General features: G+C 41.7%; 1 protein-coding gene across 3 annotated transcripts in view; it reads right to left on the bottom strand.

Moving 5' to 3' along the window:
* TRIM67 (tripartite motif containing 67) overlaps nucleotides 1-16,898 on the bottom strand; it is a 124,038-nt gene extending 107,140 nt beyond the window's left edge. For 2 of the 3 annotated variants that reach the window (XM_089669721.1, XM_089669720.1), the window contains exon 1: nucleotides 14,724-16,898. In XM_089669721.1, the coding sequence (XP_089525847.1) occupies nucleotides 14,724-15,629 (906 nt within the window). In that variant the 5' untranslated portion in view covers nucleotides 15,630-16,898. The remainder of the gene's footprint in view (nucleotides 1-14,723) is intronic. The other variant, XM_089669719.1, reaches the window with a different exon arrangement.
* Between the last annotated feature and the right edge of the window lie 1,444 nt (nucleotides 16,899-18,342).

The following is an 18,342-nucleotide window of genomic DNA, read 5'->3' on the forward strand; positions in this document are numbered from 1 at the left end:
ATTGTTTAATGTGTAGTGTATTTTGGCATGTCATGTATTGATGGACATGCGTTCAGATCGTATCTTATTTTTATCCCTTTTTTAATAAAGCATGTGGTTTCCACATCTGGTTTTAATGTTTGTGTCCCAGTATTAACATACCTTACAGAGTAATTGGCTTTTTTTCCCAAATTACTATATCTTTGGTCCTATTGTGATTATTAGACACAATGGGAAAGTATCTGTGTACATTGGACTACAGTAATATGGCCGCGATGGAACCGCCCCTTGTCCTTGATTGGTGCGGTCCTCGGTCTTTATAAGGAAGTACTGTCGGCCAATCACGCTGTCCTGACGAAGTCACGAGTTACGTGACGCAACGCGTCGACGTTTATAGCGTGGTGACGTATTTCCGGCGTGGCGCCATTTTGGAACACCTTCTGATCATGCTGTACACCCAATCCATGGGGAAAGATACTGCCGTTATGTAAGTGTATGTTTCTCCTGTTTTTCTTGGCTTACTGTGATTGTCTGGCCATTAAAATCAGTAATACACTATGAGGATTGTGTTTCTCTCCTCATTTCTGAGCATACGAGCTTTCTGACATCTGAGGAGGGCACACTCTGTATGTCCGCTGGTCCGGCTGGAGGTTATTCTTATTCATGTGATGTCCGCCCATGCCATTTCTCTTTGAGGAGCTACTGGTTGGAAAGGACCCAGAGGTGATCTGCAATATGCTTTGTGGCCCTGTGGGGTCATAGAGTGGAGGTGAGAGGCCATTGCAGCCAGACTGCCTTGGATCACGTTTGGAGTGTGCTGTGATTCACCTGCACGTTTTAAAGATATGAACTATGGACACTGCATTTTGCACTAAGCCACTATTATCTACCTGTTAAGGGTTTTTTGCCTGTTCCCATATCCCCCGGTGGATGTGGGTTATTTGCTATCATATTTAGTTTATTATATGTGTTTTCTGTTAGCGCTGCATCATTTTTATATATTAGTTCTCATTGTCCTTTTTTTTGGTATAGGATAGATGCTGGCGGCTTCTTTTAGCTGAATATTGTATCCACCATAAAAGCGCAGGAGGATTTATATTTACTTGTTAGTGTCATGGCGTGGGCATGTATGGCTGCCAATGGAACTTGTTCTCTTGTATTTATTGATGATGTGACTGCTGACAAAAGCAGCAGGATGAATTCTGAAGTGTTTCGGGCAATATTATCTGCTCATATTCAGCCAAATGCTTCACAACTCATTGGACGCCGCTTCACAATGACCCAAAGCATACTGCAAAAGCAATCAAAGAGTTTTTAAGGGAAAGAAGTGGAATGTTATGCAATGGCCAAGTCAATCACCTGACCTGAATCCGATTGAGCATGCATTTCACTTGCTGAAGACAAAACTGAAGGGAAAATGTCCCAAGAACAAGCAGGAACTGAAGACAGTTGTAGTAGAGGCCTGGCAGAGCATCACCAGGGATGAAAGCCAGCGTCTGGTGATGTCTATGCATTCCAGACTTCAGGCTGTAATTGACTGCAAAGGATTTGCAACCAAGTATTAAAAACTGAAAGTTTGATTTATGATTATTACTCTGTCCCATTACTTTTGGTCCCTTAACAAGTGGGAGGCACATATGCAAACTGTTGTAATTCCTACACCGTTCACCTGATTTGGATGTAAATACCCTCAAATTAAAGCTGACAGTCTGCAGTTAAAGCACATCTTGTTCGTTTCGTTTCAAATCCATTGTGGTGGTGTATAGAGCCAAAAAAGTTAGAATTGTCCCAATATTTATGGACCTGACTGTACATTTTCCTTTTATCTACCCTCAGGGGTTCAGAGAGACCACACTTGATGAAGAAGAGGTGGCTAGGAATGTGATCTGCGCTGTGATCTGTGGTTCTTCACTATTAGCCTAGATGTTGGGTCAGCTGGGCAGGAACCCAATAGAATATAGCTTCTTTTAGAAGACAAAGTCACTTCAGAGAACACTTCTCCAATTTCTACTGCCTTTAAGTAGGGTGGATCTGTGCCTCCAGTCACCTCCCTGTGCTTCCTGCCCTGAGATCCCTCCAGCTGTTTGTCTGTGTTGCCAAACCTTGCCTGGACTCTGGTGTGAAGAACTTTGGCTGTGAAGATAAACGCAAGTATCGGTGTATTGTTTAATGAACTAATGATTTTTTTTCCACTATAGCGCCTTATAGGGACTGTGCTGTACTTTGAGGAGCTCCTGTTTGAACAGCTTCATATTGTGTTCAACTTTGTTCAGTACTGTATGTATGCATGTGCATGTGTTCAGTACTGTATGTAGGGCCATTCTGGCTCTGTCTGCATTGTTCATCCTACTCTGCCTCTACAGTATTTAGTACATTTCAAGTTACAGGCACTCTCTGTCTGATCATTTGGTTAATTTCTCATAATGTTACACTAAATTTAAAAAATCATATTACTTTTTCAATTTCTGCCACTAGTCCAGCTCCCTTGTTTAAGAAAGGAACATTTTTAGGTCTTCCCTAATCTGTCTAATAAAGGCATATATAGACACATGTTGACCAGTCACATCTGCCAAACTTACAAGTCAATTACTATCAGAATAGTTCTAGTTCCAGTAACAGGAGCTATTATAGAGGCATTAGTAACATTTCAATCAATTGCTCTTCTGATTGTTTTTCCATGGGCAAATTTGCCTTTATTTTATGTAGCATATTAGTTACTTATATGTTTCCTGTAGCTAGCCACTTTGATTTTGCAAAAAAAAAAAAAAAAATGCAAACTCTTAAATATAATACACATTAGGATTGATTTACCAAAACTGGAGAGTACAAAATCTGGAGCTGCTCTGCACAGAAACCAATCAGCTTCCAGGTTTTATTGCCAAAGCTTTACTGAACAAGCTGATGTTAGAAGCTGATTGGCTTCCATGCACAGCTGCACCAGATGTTGCACTCTCCAGTTTTAATAAATCAACCCCATAGTTTATGTTCTGCAGACATAACACAAAGGGATTAATTCAGAAAGTATTTTCTTTAATGTGTGTTATTTGCTTTATTTTAGGATCAGTAATGATTTTTTCAGTTATTACTAAATGGATTAGTCAAACTAATACCATACATGTTTTCTCAATGTTTTGTATTTTGACTATAAAAGTATATCACAAAGACTGTTGTGTGGGTATCACTCATACTGTCAGCTCTTGCCTAGTAATAACTGTGAGCCTCAATGAGGTGTCTATTAAGGACAGTAGGAGTAGGTGGTAATAAAGTGACACCCCCTAGATAAAATTAATGATTAATGAGAGACTTAAGCAGGCCATAGACAAGTCAAAAACCAAACGTTCTGTCGACTGAAAAACTAATATTATGCATTTGATTGTGCCATCATTTGTTCCGTTTTTTTAAACAAAATCCAGCATGTTAGATCAGGTACTCGATTGCAACACGAAAATCATGTGTTGCAGCTGGCACATTAATGATGTGATAAACGAACAGCAAAAAATGTTCATTTGGTTTTCAACTCATCTATAGCCTGCTTAAGGTTTTTTACAGTTTATAGGCAATTTGATGATAAAAAATAATTCCACACTAGAAATCCTTTTTACACAATGCAGAAGATTAACCCCTTAGGTTTCACAGTGAGTATAACAAGCATGCTTTGCTGCATATACAGACTGATTTTACTGTTGTGGGTTTAGTAAACTTTAACCCTGTCCTGACACCATTTCCCAGGGCTTTGTCCCCAACTTTTGTACTTACCTATACATCTGCCTGCCTATCCACCTCCCTTCCCCCCATCCTATGTTACCGTGTTCTAAACGTCCCCCTTAGTTATTCCCACATGCCTTCCTCCCTTTCCCTACCTTCATCATGTGATGGGGGCTAGTATTACCCCCAACACACACATCATCTAACATATCCTCCTCCTTTCCTGCCCTTTCTTCACCTTTTTCCCTTCCTTCCCACACACCAGTTTTGCCCTATCTCCCTTTCTCCCTTCACACCTTCCCATTGCTCCCCTCCCAGCACACCCTACTGGCAGCAGTCTTTCTTGTCTTGTTTCTTTTTCCACACAACACTTTTCCTCTCCCATAGAGTAGTCTCCCCTTTTAGTGCATTATGCCTGATAAATTACCCATGTCGGATTGACTGACATCATGGTTCTATGCAGTTGAATCTAGTGACCCGCTTTCTCTCTACCTAGCCTTCGGGCTTTTGCCGTCATTCAGAGGACACACATTTTGACAAGCTGCCTCTCAGATTTCTCTTGTAAATCACATTGTATTGTTACATTCCTGTGCTGTTGTCATATATGGTCACTACTTTTTACACATTGCACTGTGATTTGATACTGTTTGCATTGGAAAAAGAATGAAAACTGAACATAAAGCATGGACCAAAACCCGGCAGTCATTCATGCTTCTTAGTTTAACTGTGATAGCATGTAGTTATGACAATACAAATCAAACATATGTCTAAAGGTTGCCTTTATTTTTGGCTGCACTGGGCAGTGGATATAATGTGTGTGTGTTCCACTGCAGATTCAGATAACTCTATGCAGTTAGTACATAGCGAATATCCAGAGTATAGTGGACATCACCTGTTATACCTGGCAGTCCTGAGTGCACCAGGACAGAAAAAAGTGTCAGCTGCTGTGTTCAAAATTATTCAACTAGAAACACACAATATACACTCTTCAATATCCTGCTTGCAAAACAGACCATTGTGGCTTTAAATAGAAATAAAATATAGTTTTTATTTCTCTGTTAAAAGAGCCAAGGGGCTAGAAATATAATGTAGTTTTTATTTCTCTTTAAAAACAGCCATAGAGCAAATTATTACATGTAATGATTATATTTAGTATTTGTATTCCTTTTTTATTTCAGTTGCTAATAATTATATTTTTCTGCACATTAACATGCTGACTAATCTGTCAAGCAAAAGGGACAGTTACAGGGGTTGGGATAAACTATAGCACTGCCAAAAACAATAAAACCATTTCTGCAACTGTTAAAACATTCTCGGCAATACTATAGTTTATTCCAGCCCCTAAAACTTTTTGACAGCTCGGTCTGCATGTAAATGCGAAAAAACTATAAATGGTGGCATGAGAAATAAAAACACTGTAAGGAGTTTAATTAATGTGCATATGATCTGCATATAGTTATCAGAATACAGTCATTTTCATTGTCGTGCTCATATAAGACCTTCATTTCAGTTATTGATTTTCTCTTTAATCCATTGACAATGAGTAAGCATGAGTAAAACATAGATGAACATTAGTTTGCAGCACCTAGAGAGTCTGATGCAATATTATGAAATGTTAAAGGTGTCCTCATCTGCTAAGACTGCGGCTGGGAATATCTAAAGGATGCTACCAGAACTGTTCTAACAATCAAATTCTATGTGGATACATATCAAAGCAAATTATTACAGAGGATGGTAAATGTTCAGCATCAAGCAAACACAAATTACTCCCAAGCATTACATGGAACCTTAAAGCAGTAATAAGCTCAAAAGCAAACATTTATTATATTACAGCTTTCCAATTCTTAGATGTAGTGGCTGCATTAATTTTATTAATTTTTTTTTTTTCTTTTATTTTCATCTAGTGATCCTGCCAGTACGTCTGTTGTTTCTCAACAGAACGAACTCTCTTGCAGTTACAGGCATGAAAAAAACACTGGCAGGGGTGCATAGAACGATCAGGTTCTATAGTTTATAGAAAAAAAGGGGGGGATTTGGGTCTATATATTCAAATATACATAGACTGTATCAACCAGTCTGGACTTTACACATTAACTACCTGGCTTCCCACCCCCATATTCACTTTTTCATCCAGACCTGATCTTACTTCAAGTGAGGAGGAGTCCCCTTGATCTTTTGTATGGTAATATTCTTAGATTTTTACCCTTATTTTAGTCTCATTCAGGTTTTTTGGTAGTTTGATATTTATGTTTCATATTTATACACCTTTAGAATCATTTACTACTGTGGATACATTTCCATTTGGGGTGGCTATCCAGGAAGGCCATATATCCATCCTTTCATGATGGTCAAGTTTATGAGAAGGTAATGGAATAACATATATACCTGTCATGGGGTTGTTCTGTTATTGCATATGGTTAGTGCATATATCCTATTTTTTGTTCCCTCTACTATGATCCCTTCTTTTCTGGTTTTCCATTTCAGGAGGTCATTCTATTCACTGTGGTGGCTACCAAAACAACTTTTTGAAGAATGTTCCCCTTATGCAGATATCATATGGAAAATATGAACATTCTTTGATCAAGTAGTTAGGAACTTCATTGCCTTATGTGGATTCCTGATTGCCGAATAACTATTAGATCTGGAGACGCCGAATGTTTTTAATTTAGTGATTTTATAATGACTTGTTTACCGTGTCTCTGTCTAACCTCCGTATGATCCATGTGATCGAATAAAACTTGTTTGTAAATACTTATTATATTACTCCGCTTGGATTTTCTAATAACCACTCTGTGTGAGCAGTATTGCACTTGTCATACTGCTATGTTTTATGCTATAGTTTATAACCTTTATCCCAAAATGAAAACAACCTGTTTGCTGTAACTGATTATAAAGTATTAGCTGGAATGCACCTTCAATTTGCTACAGTATGTAAATCTGCTAGTGTATCTAACACTCCCCTAGCCCCAGACTGACAATCAGTGGCATATTTAGGTTTTGTGCTGCCGTAGGCAACACTAAATTGTCCCCCCCCCCGGAGAGAGCCTGACATTGACCAACAACACCCTTGCCCCCTCCCCACCTGAGAGAGCCTTCCACTACCATTGCCCCAATACACCAGCAACTCCCCTCCCAGCAAGAGAGAGAAAGACACTCACCTTCACAGCTCTGGACATCCCCGGAAACTAGTGTCAAGCAGCCCACAGCCTCTCTCAGATCCCACCTGCATGTGACCCCTCTTCCATCCCTTCTCTCATGGGGGCAGTGCTGCCCCCTGAAAAATTCCGCCCTAGACAAATGCCTTGTTTGCCTTGTGGTAAATAATCCCCTGCTGACAATGCTGCTGTCTAAATCTGCCCCTCTACTCATGCAGAGTAGTATCTCTTTAATACAGGAGGAGTGTTACTTCACCAGATCACCAGGTGAAAACCCAGGGACAAAAAGAAATCTAATACAGCCACCACCTGTAGTAATTGGTAAACTGCAATATATATTATATTACATTTTTGATTTTGGGTTTAATACCGCTTTAACCAGAAAATTATCCTAACAAAAATACAAACTGCACAGTCTTCCTGTGAAAACCAGAACAAACAGATATGAAGAAAATAGCTGTAAGTTCTAATTGTTTGAATGCCAAATGCATATAAATACCCACCCAGTCCAGTGATTAAAAACTACACAGATCATAATAACAGTAGTCCTAATATAACTTCTTCCAGCGTTTGGCATGGATCATATACTGTGGCATGCAATAAATCAGTCCCAGTTCTGTACTCTGCCCTGGAACAAGCAGCACTTCAGAGAGCTGTGCAGTGATGTCCACCAGCACTGAACTGGGTTAACAGCCATGACAGATAACAGCTATCTTAACAGGTTCCCTTAAGTGGTAATTTATAGACTTTTTAAAGCTTTTGCGCCATGTATGATCAGTTTAAACAGTAACACAGGCTGGTAAGATTATTTTCATTAAAGTGATTGTACACTTTCATAGCAAAAGTCCTCTCTTATAACTGACACCACACAACGCCCATTACTACCTGTATTAGCTAGAAAAGACTCTTCTGAGAACCTCTCTGGTTTAGTTTCACTTTGTTACCGTGGTTTGCCTTTCCCCTTTCTCATGACAAAGGCCTGCTGACTGTAAATGCCATTGAGACTTCCTCAGTGACCAGCAAGGATACTTTCACCAAGCTGGAGGATGGCAGTTGTTAAAGTTTAAGCATTAAGGTAAGGCAGTGTTTCTCAACTCCAGTCCTCATGGACCCCCAACAGGTCATGTTTTCAGGATTTCCATTATTTTGCACAGGTGATTTGATCAGTTTCACTGCCTTAGTAATTACCACAGCTGTTTCATCTGAGGGAAATCCTGAAAACATGACCTGTTGGGGGTCCCTGAGGACTGGAGTTGAGAAACACTGAGGTAAGGTAACAATGTAAATTAGAGGGGGGCACAATATATACTTTTCTGGTTTGTAAAGGACAGATAAGACACCTTGTAATGGCTGCTCTTAGTCAAGACCTTTACTTTTAAAGTTTTAAATTGGAGTACAGGTTCTTTTCTAATGTATTGTTCTTTGTTTCTTGTTAGTTGTTAGTAATAATATTACACAAACCAAGCAAATTTGCTAATTATGTACTTATGCTTCTTATTTAGTAGGGAACTAAATTGATTGTGCTTTACTGTTCCTCATTACGCGCCTCAGTGCAAATCTGCGCATCAGCTCAGGCTTGCTGATAAAATGACCACTATTTTTGGTTTACCCTGTCATTGATTGTTTTTAATTTAGCAGCTTGCCACTAGAAGAAGAATCTTCAAATCCAGAAATATATATATACAGTATATATATATCTACAGTCCACGCCTTTGATATGTGGACGTTTCTTCTTGATCGAATTTTCACTCTCAACTCTCAAAACAGCTACATTTATAGGAGATGATTATCTGATGTGTATCCAAATTGTGGTTAATTATATAATTGATTCCAATTATGATGTCCGTATAAACTGATCATAGTTGTATTTCTCACTTCAATATGTGTTCTGATCTGAAGAAGGGTGTTGACATAATAGCACAAAACTGTTTGCTGAACACTATTATATATGGCTTGGTCCATTTTTGATCACTCTTTTGTATGGTGGTTTTTCTACATTATTATTATTATACAGGATTTATATAGTGCCAACAGTTTGCTCAGCGCTTTACAATATAAACTACATTAAAAAGTTATTTTATGTGTAGCAATCCATTTTTATTTTCTCCATCTCTCTCTCTCTCTATATATATATATATAAACACACAATACATAAGTGCTAACTTAACCACTTCAAGCCTGGACACTTTTACCCCCTTCCTGTCCAGGCCAATTTTCAGCTTTCAGCGCTGTCACACTTTGATTGACAATTGTGTGGTCATGCAACGCTGTACCCATATGAAATGTTTAGCATTTGTTTGAGACAGATAAAGCTTTATTTTGGTGGTATTTATTCACCACTGGGATTTTTATTTTTTTTTTGCTATATAAATGAAAAAGTCCAAACATTTTTTAAAAAGTGTTTTTCTTATAAAATTTTGCAAATAAATAATATTTCTTCATAAATTTTGGTCAAAATGTATTCAGTTATCTTTTTAGTAAAAACAAATAAACCAAATTAGTTTATAACCAAAAATTATAATTTTTCAAAAAAGTTTTTTACATTTTTATTTTATTTTTTTTATATTATTATTCATGTTTTTTTTTTTAACATACTGTAACCCTAGCAGTAGAGTGTCACCATAGTGACACTGTACTACTTGTGGGGGGTGAGGAAGAATTTTTTTTCTTTACACAGATTGCTTTTACACCCATAAAGGCTGTAAAAGCAATCCTTTCTCTTTCTCTCTGGCTGCATTCATGCAGCCATTGAGAAATACTATGAGAGCTGTGATTAGTCACAGCTTGTCACATGGTACAAGGCTGTTGTGAATAGCCTTGTATCATGTGATCTTTGTGATCATTCACAGATTTCACAGGTAGTAAGCAATGATGTCAGAAGTGACATCTTGCTGACTACTATTTATGTGATCACTGATTGGCTAATCAGTGATCACATGATCGGAACCTCACAGAGAGGTCCTCCGGACACAGCGGGCATCGGATCGTGGTGCTGCACGCTCCCAGGGAGCGCGCACAGGCTAAAATGCCAGGTGCCGTTTATGAACGGCAACCCGGTCCTGCACTGCTCCTGTCCGGCCGTTTATATACATGGGCCAGACGGGAAGTGGTTAACTGATAAAAAAACACTTAAAAGGCACATGATGAATGACGAAAGTCACATGATAAGGCAACCTCTCAGTAATGCCAGTAATGTGGTATATTATATTGGATAGTGGACATGTAAACATCATTAATGTAAGCTCAGATGTTCAGGGTAGGACCCAGGTCCAGCAAAATCACATGTGAACAGTAAAGCAGCAGGCACATTAGGACAGAAAAATTCTCAAGCATATAAACACAGAAATATATGCAATAACATAACAAACAAATATAAAAAAATGTCCAGAGCAAAGAGAAAAAAAGAGTGATGAAAAAACTAGTGCCACAGCAATAAAAACAAGGCCCAGTGTATGTGAGAGAGAAGCTGATTGTATGCTGGTATGTATGTAAAATAACATTGACCATTTATATCTCAAATGATATTCACAGGCATGACTTTCTTTATGGATCATTTGTTCATAATTAGAAATGATACCACTGTCATGAAAAAAAAAAAAGAAATGATCTTTTCTACATGGTAGCTAGCCAATCGGAGCATACTATCAGTTTCAACTGATAGGCAACCCTGTGCCAGAGCTGTGTGGAATAATAAAATTGGTGATTTTTATAAAACTGTTTTCAGTGTATTATTTCCTGAGGGTGAATTTACAGCACCTTAAAAGCCTCATTTACTATTTTTCTTTGTTTTGTTGTTTTTGAGTTTTTGGGGATGTGGTGCTGAGTAATCAGCTGTACCCATTATCTTTTGTTTCGAGAGCTGTGTGGAATACTTGCTACTTCTAGCTATGAAGAGGCAAGTGACCCTGTTTCTAATGCTCTGTCTGATCAATGTCACAGGCCAGCTTACACAGTGCTTTCAACTTGGGACTCTAGAAGGTGAATGACGCTTGGGGAAGGTATGTATTCTGTAGTACAAGAGGTAAACTCTCAAGACAGCTAACAAAGAAACCTGCTGAGGCAAATGATAGGTGTATTTTAGGAAAATGAAGAAAATGATGAAATTGTGGAGGAGTGTTTTTTTCACATTTCCAACTATGTTTAACAAAAAAAAAAAACCTCTGATCTTGTTCAACTAAGAATGCAGCCTTAAATAAGGTCTTTATGGGCCGTCCTAAGGTTGCTGATCTTTGCCCACAGATCTACTTTTGTCTCCTAATATTTTCAGTTAAAGCTGAGAAAACTTATAGCTCGCTCACCATTTCTAAGACTTTCTGTTGTTTTATCTGTATTTGAAAGATTTCCCTTTATTTCCTATCCCTGTGATAAAGCTGTCACTTGGTCAGGAAGTGAGGATCTAACGTGTCCCTACCATGTCCAAAACCACAAATGTTTTTGCAAGAATTAAAGAAAAATAACTGTCTTCAAACTACATATTTCCAAAAAGCCACCTAAAAGAGTAAGTACCCAGTGACACAATAAATATGAACTGGTGAATTTGAATCCAATTACTTTTTTTCATAAGAGGTAGTCTTATTACTTTCCCTTTTATAGTATTTTTTTATGCTAACCCCAACCCTTCCAGCAGCTATATAAAAAGTTATGTAGGGAGGTGAAGGGAGGGGTAGAGGAGCTGGGCCATCATTATTATTATTATACAGTATTTATATAGCACTAAAAGGTTTGCTCAGCGCTGTACATTATAGTGGGGGACCGTACATGAGACAATACAGTAACAAAACAAAACACGAGGGGTTCAAGGGCCCTGCTCTTTCAAGCTTACTATCTAGGAGGGAGGGGATAGTGGTACAGGAGGAAGTGGCTGTGGGGGATGGAGTGGTAGGAGGAGATCGGCTGTTAGGTGAGGGCGGGGTAGGCTTCCCTGAAGAGATGGGTTTTCAGGGTGTGCCTAAAGGTGAGGAGGGTAGGTGACAGTCTGATGGATTGGGGTAGTGAGTTCCAGAGGATGGGGGAAGTCCTGGAGAAGTCCTGCAGTCAGGCGTGGGAGGTGGAGACCAGGGAGCTAGAAAGCAGGAGGTCTTGTGAGGAGCGAAGATTACGGGTAGGGTGGTATTTGGGTATCAGGTCGGTGAGGTAGTTTGGGGCAGCATTGTGAATGACTTTGTATGTCTGTGTTAGTAGTTTGAATTTAATGCGTTGGGCAATCGGGAGCCAGTGGAGGGAATGACAGAGGGGGGTGGCAGAAGCGGAGCGGTTGGTAAGGTGGATGAGTCTGGCCGCTGAGTTCAAGATAGACTGAAGCGGGGATAGTCTGTGATGAGGTAGGCCGGTGAGAAAGGAGTTGCAGTAGTCCAGACGTGAGATAATAAGGGAGTGAACGAGTTGTTTAGTAGTGTCTGGGGTTAGGAACAAACGTATTTTGGAGATGTTGCGGAGATGGAGCCTGCATGAGTTTGCCAACGATTGGACATGGGGTTGGAAGGACAGGTTTGAGTCTAGAGTGACACCTAGGATTTTGGCTTGCGGGGTGGGACTGATGGTGGCGTTGTTGGTCGTGATGGAGAGGGTGGGGGGGGCACGGGCTGGGGGGAAAATCAGGAGCTCAGTTTTGGAAAGCTTCAATTTGAGGAAATGGAGCGACATCCAGTCTGATATGTCATTCAGTAGGTGGGTGATATGGGCGGAGACTGAAGGGGTGAGGCGAAGGGTGGAGATCATAAAGGGTAATTACAGAGTCCCAGTAGAGGAGAGGACTATGACAGGAAACAAGGGAGGGTTTGTGCCAGGGAACTGACTGGTCAAATTTTCTAACAAGTTCAAAGGTACATTACCAAAAAAACAAATTCATGGAAGGAAAAAGTACTGCCAATAAGCATGTAAAGTGCGTGATTTTTTTTGTGCTTTTCCCTGCAGGTTTGTAAGTTGGTGACAGGGTCTCTTTGAAGAACAGCTGTTAATTCACATTACGTTGTTAACAAGCGCTGCACAAAGGCAGCTCATTTATTTTGGCAGCCTGCCATCTGCACCAAAATGTAGCAGTAAAAGAACATGCACTTTTTTTTGTAATGCAGCACACCATGTGCTGTGGCGTGGTGCAATGCACAATAGGTGCATTGGGGTGTCATTAAGAATGAATTACACCATAGTGCACCAATGTGCATAATGAATGCTTTGTGCATTGCAGTAAGCGCAAAGCTTAACCCAGCCTCTACGTTTCATGTCATACATTTAGGGTTTTTTGTGCTGCCCCAATAAAAAAATTTGTTTGACATTTTATCATCAGGAAACTACAGCATTAAGAATAAATTCATATTGAAGTACTTTTAGTTTTTAATAATTCACTTGTGAAAAATTAACCTATATACTGTTTAAAGTGGAACTACAATCAAGTTTTTTTTCTCTGTCTACATAGGGCTGGGAAAGGTTACAACCCATGTCAGGTTTTTATAGCTGTGCCCCCAGAATAAGGAATATCTTGACTTTAACATTTGTCACTGGATCAAATGACCCAGTGAGGATATTTCCCCATGTTTCTTTTTCAGTGATGCTGCTGGGGACAGCAATAAAAACCTTACAGAAGGTCTAACCTTTCAGAAGTCTTCCTTAAAGTCTTGGCTGATGTTCCTCTTTAAACAGTTATGTAGTGTTCCCCGAAATTATAAATAGCTAAATATAAAAGTTATTACTTATTAGTTATTACACAACATCCTACAATTTTCATCTGCTATAAAGCTGAACTCCAGGCAGATATAATAATCAACACTGTCTTACACAATTAAAAAAGTGCAATTTTAAATGTAGTGAATCTGTACTGATATCAACCCCTGTAGTCTTCTCTACAGCCGCTCCCAATAGCTAAAAGAAGGAGCATGCAGACTCTGCTACATACAGTACATGAACATGTGCTGACAAAGATACTGATTAGAGGAGTGACATGACCATATCAGTCTGCTGCTGCTCCTTCACTGTCCACTCACAGGCTGGAGAAGGGAGGCAACCAAGTAGTATTGCTTAAAGTGGTTGTAAAAGGTGAAGGTTTTTATCTTCATGCATGAAGGTAAAAACCTTCAGTGTGCAGCTCCCCCCGCAGCCCCCCAATACTTACCTGAGCCTGATCTTGATCTAGCGATGTGCACGAGGCAGTGGCTCTCCCAGGCCTTCCTCTCCTCATTGGCTGATACAAAGCAGTGGGGGTTGTTGAGGGGGAGCAGGACTGAGCCACACACTCACTGTGTCCCATAGACACACAGAGCTGGCTTGGGATTGAGCATGCACAATTGCCCCCACAGCAAGCAGCTTGCTCTAGGGCCACTCGGCAAGGAGGAGAGGCCAGAAGCGCTGGTGGGGAACCGGAGAAGAGGAGGATCCTGGCTGCTCTGTGCAAAACTATTGTACAAAGCAGGTAAGTATAATGTATTTATTATTTTAAAGAAAACAAATCGAACCCTTAGAAACGCTTTAACTGCTGTCTAGGTCACCAGGCTGGCTATGCAGCCTAGCATGCTGTGGGCTGGTTGAGTGTGTGTGGATCAAATCTATCTTTCTCTTGCGAGACATGCAGAGGATGCCATTCATTCTAAATGACACCCCCATGCATCTCATCCCACATTGTGACCATGGGTGGGAACCGTACAGACACCACATGGTTGACTATGTGGTTTCCATGCGGATGCTCTTTGGGAAAGGTGCATGCACGTTTTCTTTGCAGGAAATGCAGGCACAGTAGCCCATTAAAAGCAATGGACTGCCATGCCTGCACAAAAGTGCACGGTGTGGCCAGTACTAGTGTGAACCAGCGGTCAGACAGTGCTTTAGCAGTTTGCCTGGAGTTCAGCTTTGAAGGAACTAATTCCAAGCATAAACAGACAGAACTCATCAACTGACCTTGTGTTGCTTCCACATAATCCCAAGTGCTTTCATCTCATGCTTGGTATGCTTTCCTTCCTGCTGACACTGGTAGCACACAGGTGTCCTACAATTCAGACAATACATGCTGTAGTTCTCCAGCTCATGGTCAGTGCAGGTTGGGAATTTTCTTGCTGCGTTAGGTGGCGCTACAGCTGTGCAGACCGGCTTTAGTCTGTTGATGCTGGAAGGCACTAGCTGAGCGGGTGACACCAGCCTGTGCTTGGCGAAAGGTCCTCGGATAGGGTGACACTTTCTCTGGCAGGAAGAACAGTAAAGAACATCACATTGCTCACACATAACCGCAGCCTCTGCTGGGTTTGTGTCACACAGTTGACACCTGGCATTGCTCAGTCCTCCAGCTGCCTCCAGCATGCCGCTGCTGCCCTCCGCGTCTGCTTGCGCTGCCCCGCGTTCCTGCTGATACCTCTGCACTATGGTCTCCAACAGTCTATTGCGCTGAAAGCCCCGCAGTCCCCGCTCATCCAGTGAGGCGCTGCGATGGCACTGCGGACAGGTGATGGAGGAAGAACTACACAGGCTGCCATGTAGACCTCGGGAGGATGCTCCAGCAGTGGCACCCAAGCTTGGGGCAGGAGCCGGAGGCAGCACCCTTACCCCATTAGGTGACTTGAGGCTGGGGGTGTAGGAGCCGTAGCCGCTGTCTGTCTCGCTGTGGAGGCTCATTTTATCCAGGTGATCCGGGTAATCGTAGTCCGCCCCCATCAGCAGCATGGGCCTGGCCGCATGAGGTAGGTGCTCGCTTTCTGGGGTCTGCACTACAATGGTGCGGGCGCAGGGCAGGCACACGTTGTGAGAACAGGGCAGGATCAGCGGCTCCCGGAAAAAAGAGCCACAAACTGGGCATTTCAGCTCTTCCTCCATGGCCGGCGTGTGGATGAGTGTGTGTGTGTGGTCGTCTTCTATAGCCGCTCCTTTACATACACTGATGTCATGAGAGGAGACAGGGGCAAACCCACCGAATACGGCTCTACACGGATGACAGGCAACAGCGCAACATACAAAATGAATAACACGCCAATAGGGGAGGAGAAGCGCTCATGTACGCCTGCTAATAAATTCCACACTCGGCATAGGAAACAATGAGCTATTAGGTGTCACATGAGAAAAGCATAGTGTGCCAAAATAAAGGGATGCTATGGGGGGGACAAAGAGGACATGGAAGGGAAGGTGGCAGGGATGGCAGGGAGAGGATTGCCTGCCTTTGCCAGTGCGGAGATCCTCTTGTTCTTCTCTACACGCCTCCTCCACAGCGCTGCACGGATAGAATGGACGCGGCCGGCTTCAGCACCTCCAGTGGCAGCACTCAGCACAAGGGGGCAGATAGAATGGACGCGGCCGGCTTCAGCACCTCCAGTGAACAGCGCCTTAGACGGCTACACTCAGCTCCAGCGTGCAGATAGAATGGATGCGGCCGGATTCAGCACCTCCAGCGGACAGCACTCAGCTCCAGCGTGCAGATAGAATGGATGCGGACGGATTCAGCACCACACATCAGCGGACAGCGCCTTAGACGGCTACACTCAGGTCCAGCGGGCACATAGAATGGACTCGGCCGGATTCAGCACCTCCAGCGGACAGCACTCAGGTCCAGCGGGCAGATAGAATGGACGCGGCCGGCTTCAGCACCACGAGCCCTCGGACAGCGCCCGCCTGCTACATTCAGCATCACACATCAACGGCCGAGGCAGAATGGGCGCTACTGGATTCAGCAGCACCCGCCCGTGGACAGCGCCTCCCTGCTGAATTCAGCACCGCCCGCCCGTGGACAGCGATAGAATGGCCACTGCTTGATTCAGCACCAGCGAGCAGCGCCTTACTGATAGCTTCAGCACCACCAGCCAGCGGACAGCGCCTTGGCCAAGCCGACAAGTTGATCGCCCTTCTTCATCAAGCCGACACCTGAAAGGCTCCGCTTGGCTAGGAGAAAACAAATCCTTCTTTTTTTTCCCCCCCCTCTGTGATCTCCCACCAGATAGCCTCATAAAACCATCCAGCCCGGCAGTGATGAGTACAGCTGTTTTGATTTGCCTGGCAGGACAGATGAGAAAAGGAAAGGAGGAGAGAGAGAGGAGGAGGAGGGATCTTGCCGGGGGAATAAAAATAAAGAAGAGGGAGGGAGCAGGAATGAAATGCTGTTGGCACTAAGTGTGAGGCTTGCTACAAATAGCCCTGGCCTGGAGATTAGACAAGACATCGGTTCATTATTCATCTACATAGCAGGGGTGGACGTCTGAGGACTTCATTCATCAGGCAGCAATGCTCTTGTCCGTGGAAATAGTATTTGTGGTACATAGGATTGTCATGTCAGTTCACTATCAGTCTACATAGCAAGGGTTTGTCTGTAGATTTCATTCATCAGGCATCGTTTTACTTATTCCATGTAATAGTATGTTTCGTACATAGGATTGTGATGTCAGATCATGACTAATCCACATAGCAAGGGTTTAACTCTTTGGATCATATTCAGTAAGCATCATTTCGCTTTCTCCATGTAATAGAATTGTTATACAAAGGTTGGTGAAGCCAGCCCCTTATTAATCTACATAGCAAGGGTTTAGGTCTGTGGATTTCATTCATCCGGCAGCAATTTACTTACTCCATGTAATAGTATTTCTCCTACATTGGATTGTGATGTCAGATCATTACTAATCCACATAGCAGGGGTTTAACTCGTTGGATCCCATTCACCAGCTCTCACTTGCCTACCCCATGTATTATTAGTGTTCATACATAGGGTTGTGAGATCAGTTCCTTACTAATCTACATAGCAAGGGTTCAACTTTGTGGCTTCCATTCATCAAATACCATTTGCTTTACCCCATGTAATAGTATTTTTCCTGCATAGGGCTGTGAAGTCAGTTCCTTACTAATCTACATAGCAATGGTTTATGTTTGTGGATTCCATTCCTCAGTCATCATTTTGCTTACACCATACAAAGGTATTTTTCATACCTAGGATGGGGGTATCAGCCTTAGAGTAAGCATCTACAGATAAAATATGCTGAAAAGTGTCATAAACAATTAAAACTAAAAGGGTTGTGATGTTTTTTAACATTGTGACACTTTTTTCTGTCTAGAATTTCTATGGAATTTGTGGATTCTGGGTTTGCATGCATACAGAAATTTTATGACTGTTTGGCAGACAGAGCTTTGGCTGAGCTCCTCCTAATTTGGCTGTAACACTTGTGTCCCTTATAATGTTTCTTAACCTAGGGAAAAAATCCTATTCAACAGTATAGTATGGTAGCTGTTACTCCAGTCATGTATTTGGCAGAGCCCACCCTTTTTTAAATCTGCATTCTGATTGGTGTCCCTGTGAAATGCCCATCAAGTGCTGTGCTCACTTACAGGGTGACATCACTTTACACACAAACACACAGAAACAGCTCCCCCTTCTCTCCGCAGGCTTAGTGATTGCATATAAGCCATGAACTGGATTATTTATTATGTTTAAATCCATGCTTTGGAGCACACAGTCATTTCATTTCATTGCTTTTTTGGTGTTTTTATTTTATTTTTACTTATAGAAATACATTCATTTGAAATATGCCTATTGTTTTAGATCATGCACAGT

Source organism: Staurois parvus, unplaced genomic scaffold (genome assembly GCF_062004578.1).
Source record: "Staurois parvus isolate SC_StPar_1 unplaced genomic scaffold, SC_StPar_1.0 ptg000081l, whole genome shotgun sequence".
NCBI classification, from domain to species: domain Eukaryota; kingdom Metazoa; phylum Chordata; class Amphibia; order Anura; family Ranidae; genus Staurois; species Staurois parvus.